The following is a 10,034-nucleotide window of genomic DNA, read 5'->3' as shown; positions in this document are numbered from 1 at the left end:
TTATCTTTAATTATTTTTAACAAATCAAATTCTTCAAGACTCAAGGTGAATGGAAGAGCCATATTTATGTGATCATGAGAAAAACTTACCAAACATCTCATACTTCTCACATTGTGATCCCAAAAATATGAACCTATCAATGTTATATTCTATTAATGTTGTATATCATTTTTAACCATCTCGATGTCACTTAAAAGAAATTTAAAATTTCAATCATATTGAAATAAAAAATGACACAATTTATTCAAATGTTACACTCATTAAAACAATAGAATATAATGAAACACTCTATGTTATGAGTAGCAACACTCAAAAAAAAAAAAAAACTACAACAAAGTTTTTATTTAAACTTGAAATAACTTTTTTTTCATGAGATTTTTACTTCTTCTGAGACTTCAATTCTTCCACTCTTTTTTCAGTATCCTTCAATGCTTTCCCATATATGCTTATCATCTACAAAAAAAAATAAAAAATAAAAACACAAAAAAATGTTAACAAGTCCTTAATATATTACCTTTTATAATTCAAAAGATATGGTTGTACTTTTATGAAACTAATGTATCATAACAAAATATCGAGTCGAATAAATAGAGTGAACGCATACTTTATCCTTAAAACTTGTTATTTTCCGACAAGACTCTTGACTCTTAGGCATATTTCAACTCAAAAAAAATCATATTAAATTATTTCTATCAAATGAAAAGTGATATTTATTACCTCATCAAGTTCTTCAAGACTCAAGGTGAATGGAGGGGCCATATTTACATGATCACCAGAAAAACTCACCAACATACCATGCTTTTGACATTGTGATCCAAAATATGTACCAACACCTTGATTAAACAAAAAATTATTAATTTATTTACAAAATAGAAATAAGAATTTAATTTAATTTAATTTGAAGATTAAAAATAAAAGGAAGAAATGTACCCCATTCTGGTGGAAAAGGATCATTAGGAGATTTGTTATCTACAAACTCTGTAGAAAGTACTAAACCAGTTCCCCTTATCTTTTTTTTAAAAAGAAAAAGAAAAAGGAAAAAGAGTGAATAAAATTTTGAGTTTAAAATTTTTTACATTAATAATATAAATAAATTTATACTAAAAAAAACACTTAAATGTATATAAGAAAAATATGTACCTCTCCAATTATTGGACTGTCTATAAATGCTTTCAAACCTTCTTGAAACTTTGGTGATAATTTATTCACTACCTCAGTAATATTTTTTTCCCTGAAAAAAAATTAAATATAAATATTTTTAGTATATTGACGATATAAAAAAAATATTTAACTAATTAGATACGTACTTATAGATTTTTAGTGCTTCCAATGCAACCGCACACGCAACAGGATGTCCAGAATAAGTAAATCCATGGCAAAAAACACCTAATTGTAGAAAAAAATATTATTAAAATATAAATAGATGAATACTATATATATTAAGTAAATATTCAATCACATTTATATTATATGCTCACCAAGTTGATTGCTTTGAGACATTATGACCTTAGAAATTTCTTCACTTACAAGCACAGCACCAATTGGTATATATCCACCAGAAAGAGCCTTAAAACAATGTTAAAAATAGTCAAATTAAGAATTACGAATTTGAAGTGATCTGATTATGTAAATATTATATATATATCTATATAGCACACTTATTTTAATTCTAATTAGAGTTTAAATTTATTAATTCGATTGATAGAAAGATAAATAGAAGAATTTAGAATATAAGTAAATATAAAGAATAAGCGATCGTCAAATCATTTCGCTATAATTTTTATTACCTTTGCTATAGAGACAAGATCAGGCTTAATGTTGTACTTATCACAGCCAAACATTGTCCCAAGTCTTCCAAATCCACATATCACCTCGTCCGCGATGAAAAGAATGTCATATTTCTTTAAAACAGCTTGAATCTAAAAAAAAATAAAAAATAAAAAAGTAGACATGAGTTATTATTTTTTTAAATTAAAAAAATGAAATATTAAATGACTAAAAATGTTCTTATAATTATTTACGAAAAATAAAACGTAAGAAGTATTTTGCTAGAAAAAAACAATTGAAAAAAAAATGAGATGGGAAGTGTATATAATTTTAAAAAATACTATAAATTTTAGGGACAATAATATTTGAAAGCATCAAATCAAATGAACTTTCAAGGTGAATAACAATAAATTGGGTGCAGCGAATTACTCTTTCCGTCTTAATTTATATAATACTTTTTGTATTAATTATTTTCAAAAAAAAATTATCCTTTTTTCTTATGTTTAATAATATTATAACATTTAAATGTCTATTTATCATTAATGAAATGTATAGTAGCCATATGTATCTATAACTTATTTTTCATCAAAATTTATATCTAATAAAATATTATTAATATAAATTATGTCTAATCAAATATTATTAATATAAATTGAGACGAATAAAATAATAAACCAGACCTTTTCGAAATAAGTAGCTGGAGGAATTATAACACCTGCTCCTCCCATGACTGGTTCCGCAATGAAAGCAGCAACCTACACAAATATATGTTAATATTTTCTCATGCTTCGATTTTTTATTATTATTTTTAATATTTATATCGATTGATAATATTTTTTACGTATAACTTTTCACTCTTACATTTCTTTTCTAAATTATTTTCTAAAAAAATATTTTTTAAAAAAGAATTGAATATCTATCATAAAAAGTTTCTTCATCACGCGAAATATCGAAAAAAATTGATAATAAGTGACAAAAGTATATAGAAAATTACTGTTTCAGGACCCTCTTTGAGTATAAGATTTTCCAAATTATTTGCCAACCTAGTTGAGTACTCCTCTTCTGTCTCACCTGCCATACATATTTCTTTTTTTAGTAAAATGTATAGTTATTAATATAAAAAAAATATAATATAAGCTCAATATAATATAAGAGACATTAAATAATAACAACAACAACAATAATAATAATAATATACCTGGCAAGTGATAGTTCCAATAATGAGGGCAATCAGTGTGAAGAATATATGGAGGTGGTAAATCAAATTTTAGATGTAGTGATGGAAGCCTGAATTGGATTAAATTTAAACGGATTAAAATAAATACTGAAATTTAATATATTTAAATGGGATTTGAAAAATAGAAATATGAAATATAATGCTCAGCACAATGGCATATATACATTTAAAAAACAATTAATCATATATAAATAATATAATTTTTTATCAAACATGATATAAATGAATTTTCAGTTCCTATGACGTATTGGAGTTTTTTATTATTATTTATAGTGATAACTTATTTAATTTCATCTTTTGTAAATTATTAAAATGATCATAACCTACTTAAAACTATAAATTAAAAAATGAATATACATAAAATTTAATTAGACTTAATTAAATATCGTCATATAAAATAAAACGAACAATATATTACCCGGAGAGACCGGCAGTCATATAAGTGGAGCCATGGTATCTGTTTGAAGGTGATATATATAAAGAATATTGTATTAGCCAAAGTAGAAAAAAAATAAAATAATAAAAATATAAAAAATAATTTTTTTAGAAAAAATAATAAAAAAAGATTACGCATTTTTTCGAGAAATAATTTTCTTTTTGTTTGGCCTCCCAATGGCATTGTTGTAATACCACACCAACTTCACCTATAAATAATTGACATGTAAAAGTCAAAGATTAATAATTAAATATCCTTCAAAACTTCTCCATAAAAATATTTACACAACCAAACAATGTAAATAATAAATTCACTTTATTAAAAAAATTATATTATATTGTAATATAATGGTTTGAATTTTCTTAACATAAATATGTAAGTTTTCAAATTTCAGAAGTGACTTAAATTACACTGGAACTAATAATAATTTAAAATAAATAATAAATAACATGTTATAAAAAATTAAATTAAATTTATATAATAAGCTAAAAAAAATAAATAATAAAACCTGAGTGTCATTAGCTTCTGATCCACTACTTGTGAAAAAAACTTTTCCCATCTTATTTGCAGTAAACATATTTATGAGCTCCTTTGCAAGATCCTGTATTTATTTTTAAAATAAAATAAATTAATCGGTTAAATCTACTCCTTCTGTCCTAAAATACTTATTACATTTTATTTCTCGAGAATCAAATTAATCAACTTTTGTAATTAAATTGTATATTGAAATTGATATAATTTAATTCTCGAGAAATAAAATAAATATATTTAGGATTGATGGAGTAATATTAATAAATTAATAGTTAAATTTAGAAGTATTATACCAAAGAAGGCTTTGTGGTACGATTCCAAAATGAGTGGTAAAATGCCAATTTATTGAGTTGTTTATTTGCAGCTTCAATAAGACGAGGCTCACTCCCCCCTACGATAATCGAGATTCGTATTAGGTAAGATTCATTAAACGAAAATTAATTTTACAAAAAGAATTTTTAATTTTAAAATTTAAACTCGAAATATCTGATTAAAAACTCTACTTTTTATGGTGAAAGTTAACTTCTAATCGTAACGTATAAATATATATTTTAATAATATAAAAAATAATATCTACAAATATCAATATATAACTTATTAATCCAATCAAGAATTTCACAAAATGCCAAAGTAATTTTCTATAATAATCAAAGATAGCTTTCAACATGTTGCAATCAAAGTAAAATATTTGGCATGAAGGAAAATCCTTGTTAAAAATAAATAAATCATTTTTAGCAATCAAATTATAAACATTAATAAAAGAGAGAAAAATGAATTTATTTGCTTATATATTTCTCTTACTCTAATTAAAATAAATTTTAAAATTTAATAAAATATTGGATATTGAAGTAAAGTTTCTTTCCATCAAACACACCACAAACGTAACTATCAAAAAATAATTATTAGGTTGGTCCATCCATGATGGGGTCCTAATTAAAGGAGAAATTAGTAATAAATCTCCTAATTAACTAAGTTTACTTTACCTGCAACACAATAAATAAAAGATTTAGCAAAAATTATTTAGTGATAATAATATAATTGTCCTTTTATTATATTTAACAATAATAATAAATATAATTATAATCAACACTTTATATAAATATCATTAAAAAATTTCGCGATTATTGATGCAATGACATTAATTCTTTTCAGTAATCATTATTAGAAAATAAGAAACTGCCAAACCATACAAAATTCAGTAGCTAAACAACAAAAATCCCAAATTAAATCCAATTTATCGTCCTTACAAATTTCAAGAATTAATTTCATATTATTGTTATTTTGATTGATACATCTTTCGTTTAAAATTATTTGTCATGTTGTGCTTTTCGAAACTCAATTTGAATAATTTAAAGTTAAATTAGATCACATTAATTCAAAATTTAAAAAAAAAACTAGATATTTTTAAATTACATGAAAAGTACATAAATTGTAATTTTTTACATATTAATATGATAAAAATAACATATTAATCAAAGTTTTTATAATTTGACTCTAAATATAGAAATCATGACAAACAACAAAAAAGAAAACTAGTGGAATTAATTAAATCAAATGAATGACAAAATTAGCCAATAAAATCAAATAATGCAATAATTAAGGATTGTAATTAATTAAATACCTAATACTGAGCACCATAAACCAGATAAAGAATCAAGGTACTTCTTTCCATTTACGTCATAGACATAAGAACCCTATAACAAATTACACAAATATTAAAAACATAAATATCTTAAATATTAAAAATAACCAACAAAATATAAGTTAAAAAATATTTTTATTTTCATAATGACAAAATAATTAAGTGATGAGGCATAAATATTCCTAAATTATGATCGAAACTCAGCAAATCACCTTAATTTAGTCAATTAAAGTGCATTATTTAAATTTCGATCATAATTCAAAAGTTAATTATACCTCAAATAATTAAAATTAAAATTATACTAACGATACATATAACTTAAAATTCGTAACAAAAATAAACTCAAAATCTAACCTCCGCTTTATCTATAACTAAAGGTCCCATATCAATCATCCATGCCGCAGTAAATGGTGCCAACATATCATGTCCCATAAATCTGTAAAATTATATAAATAAAAATAAAAATCATAGTAAAGTAATTGAACTTTATCATAATAAATATATTTTTATCATAATAAATATATTTTTTCCTCAATTTAGAATGACTTAGAGTACTTTACCCATTAGTCTTGGCCATTCCTTGAAGCTTTTTTGAAAAATTATAGAAAGATAAAGCAAGAAATGAAATATAGAGAGAGAAAGATAGGTTAATTGTGTATATATATAAGGAAAAGAAGTTGTGAATTATGGGCCATTGATTTATTAATAAACTTGTATCACGTATATTATATCGTTTCGAAGTTTCATATCTGAACTATTTAGATTCGAGAGTATAATAACTTGTTTTTTTATTATGATTGTTATTTGTTGAAGTAAAATATTTATATTGATTGTTACTTAAAATATATTGTATTGTATTGTTTAAACTCATGGTTAGGTACTGATGAAAAGATCTATTTTATGTAACGACAGATCAGGTGTGATCACGTCGCGACATAATATTTTCTTTCATTTTGTCTTTATTTTATTAATTAATAATCATGCTCATTTTTCATCTGACCTTTTCATAATAACTTTACGTTATATCTTATTTTTCTTGTAGATTTTATCATTTAAATTATGAATACGTGACATTATGTTATAACGAAGAACGATACGATCTATTCAAACATTGTATTATTAAAACAGTATAATGCAATATATTATAAAACGTTAATACCTAAAAATCATTCAAATTAATTTTTTTTATCATTTAATAATTAGTGAAACACAACAAATTAAGTATACTTGTGTTTCCATGTGGAATATTTTTGGCCAACAAAACTATGTGCAAAAAATAATTGAAGCATAAGCACATATTACCTTCGTCTCTCATCGTAATTCGTATCATATTAATAATTAATTATTCTTTATAAGTTCTAAAAAGTTTCTCTAAGAGATAAATTAATATTATAATTCTTCTATTTAATATTTAATATTTTCTCTAATACTAATTATTTATTTATTTATTTTATAATTATTTTTAATTATTTGTTTGTTTTGATAAACTAAATATCTATTATATCTTAAAACTAATTATTATTCAAAAGGTAGAACTTTTTGAAAATCTTAAATTTTTTTAATTCATCAACTTCATAATTGATATGCGTAAATGATAAATTCATTATGTCAATTATTATTTTTTAATTAGTGTATTAATTCAAAAGTGAACAAATAATTAATTATGTGATTACGTTGCTACCATAATAATTAGAGACAGAGAAAGTACTCCTCGTGTTACTAATTATTAGTTCACTTTTACTTTTTTTAGTTGTTTTTTATAATTTTTCTATTTTGACAAATTAAGAAATACTAAAAATAAATCATTTATTGTACCTAGAATATATTATTTTGAAAATAATAAAACTTCTTGAAAATCTTTATTTTTAATTTTTTTTTATTTTATAATTAATAGGAGTAAATAATATCTCACTATAATAAAATTATATTTTAATAAATATGTTAATTTAAAAATAGGTAAATACCATTTAGTAACAAATGAAGTATTATATTTTAATAAATATGTTAATTTAAAAATAGGTAAATACCATTTAGTAACAAATGAAGTATTTTTGAGAGATCTATAAAAAAAAAACATCGGAAATGCATATCTTTTATTTATTATTCTTGATTCCGTATACTCAATACTCATCGTTTAATATATAAGTGAAAAGACTTAAAAGTTTATCATCGAACTTTGAGAGAAAATTTATATATGTCATTTGTTTAATATTTGATTTATTTATGTTAGTTTTATTTAAGAAAAAAATTATTTATATCATTATTTTTTAATTAAAATAATAGGGACGAATCAAATTCTTAACAGATGTCATAAATGAGTTTTTTCCAAAGATCGGTGATATACTTAAGCATTTCACCTTTAAGATTGATTCAATTAATTATATAACCGAATCATAATTAATTGAGTGTAAAAAAAATATAAAAAATTAAAAATTAAAATTTAAAATATTTAAATCCGTAATAATAATTGAATTGATTTAATAGATAATATTCCATAAAAAAAAGTAAATATTAATTTAATTTTTTTATAGTATCTTGATCGAGCTCATTGCACAAATGTACAAAATATTTATTTCTAATTTGTGATTTACTACATAAAAACAAGATTATCTTATATACACCAAAATAATTTCTTGAAAAAATAAAAACTCAGTGCATTAAATTGATTCATCTTGAATCTCAACATTTGTGCAGGAGAAAATATTTAAAAAAAAAAAAAAAAATTTGCATATTTAATTTGATATTTTTACATTTTAAGAAAAAAATGCTTAAATGAATGGTCAAATTTTAAGAAAAAATTTATTTATACCATTTGTTAAGTTAAGTTCATTTATACTATTTTCCTTTGGAAAAATATTTGTTCATATCATTGTTTATTAACTGAGATAATAGATTATCTAAATTTTTAATATATGTCATACATATGTTTTTTCTCAAAATGCATACTTAATCCTTTTTACTTTTGTAATAATAATTTACTTAATGACAAGACTGGATCGTAGTTAATCACTTATAAAAATGATTTTGCAAAATAAAAAAATATAATTTATAAATAATGACATGAATGATTCTTCTTTTAAATAAAAATAATATAGACGATTTTCAAATTTTTAACGAAAGACATGAATAAGTCTTTTCTTAAAATTTAATGGCACATTTAATAATCAAAAATTAAAAAATATAGAAGACTTACTTTTAAATTTTAAACTCATTTTAATTTATTTTAAATTATTTTAATTTTGTCGACCATCTTTTTGCTTATTGTAAGTCTTTTTTTATACTTATTTTAAATTATTTTTGTATTTATAAAACACTTTCAAAAATCAAAAATTACCTAAAAAAGCAAATTTTACTATCTTTAAATCAATTCAAACAATATATATATATATATATATATATATATATTCATTGGGAAACAACACTGTGGGGCACTGTCATTTTCCATGCACAAAAGTTCTGAGAAACTATTATAAATTACTTTTCCCATCCTTAATCAATTATCCACTTTTAAACTGATGCACGTATTAAAAAGGTAATAATAATTGATGTAATAAATATATTATTTTATTGCTATTAGTAGATAAATAAAAAAAAAATTAACATCTTCAAAATATTTTATATTTTAAAAAAATAAAATTGAACAAGGAAATATAAGTATTAAATTAAATACAATAACAAATATTACTCTCACCGTTTTATTTTATATGTCATTTTTTTTTTATAAATAGTTGGTTCATGATATTTGTCAATTTATAAAATTAATGTATAAATTATTATATTATTTCCTTTTTTTATTATGATGAGCTATTATCTTTGAAAATATAAATTTGATCTATATAAAAAAATTAAGTAAATAATTTATATTCGTTAATTAAATTAATTAATTAAAATAAATCAATTCATATTTATTGGTCAAAATTATTTTTTAATAAAAAAAATATGACCTATAAAATCCACGATATATTTAATGCAATATACTTTTTGCGCAGAAAATTTAGTGGCACATTTCTCAACGTCCAAAAATTGGTAAATGAAGGCATGCAATTGTCTCTATCAATAAAACTCTAAATATTTGTGCCCCTGTCAGGCCAATATATTTTTATTATTTTTTATCTTAATTTATATAATAAAAAAATAGAATTTGAAGAACTAACTAATTTTCTTTATTATCTAAAAAAAATATTTAAAGTTATTAATTGTTTGTGATTTTCAAGGCATTTTAAAATAATGCATGCTACTTTCTGTTGCAATTTATATGATCAATCAAAATGTTATGATTGCTAAATATTTTAATTTATAATATTTTTATGTAACTTTTAATTTTTGTTTATTCATATTGATACGACACTAATAGCATTTTAAAAGTTTTAGTTATATTTTTTTCTAAAAACAATATTTTTAAAAAAATTGTGCCTCTAATA

General features: G+C 21.6%; 1 protein-coding gene across 1 annotated transcript; it reads right to left on the bottom strand.

The window, feature by feature from the left end:
• Window positions 1-256: 256 nt before the first annotated feature.
• Window positions 257-6,243, bottom strand: GABA-TP2 (gamma aminobutyrate transaminase 2). Its single transcript, NM_001247411.2, is given in 17 exon segments — window positions 257-453; window positions 718-833; window positions 931-1,009; window positions 1,141-1,231; window positions 1,308-1,386; window positions 1,479-1,566; window positions 1,788-1,919; window positions 2,448-2,522; window positions 2,762-2,838; window positions 2,966-3,054; window positions 3,423-3,461; window positions 3,575-3,648; window positions 3,949-4,041; window positions 4,265-4,362; window positions 5,593-5,665; window positions 5,968-6,049; window positions 6,174-6,243. Coding segments are annotated over 17 exon segments (1,377 nt in total). The 5' UTR covers window positions 6,191-6,243; the 3' UTR covers window positions 257-378.
• Between the last annotated feature and the right edge of the window lie 3,791 nt (window positions 6,244-10,034).

This window comes from Solanum lycopersicum, chromosome 12, assembly GCF_036512215.1.
Source record: "Solanum lycopersicum chromosome 12, SLM_r2.1".
In the NCBI taxonomy this organism is placed as follows: Eukaryota; Viridiplantae; Streptophyta; class Magnoliopsida; order Solanales; family Solanaceae; genus Solanum; species Solanum lycopersicum.
Note: the sequence above shows the minus strand (reverse complement) of the source record. Positions and strands in the feature narration are given on the sequence as shown.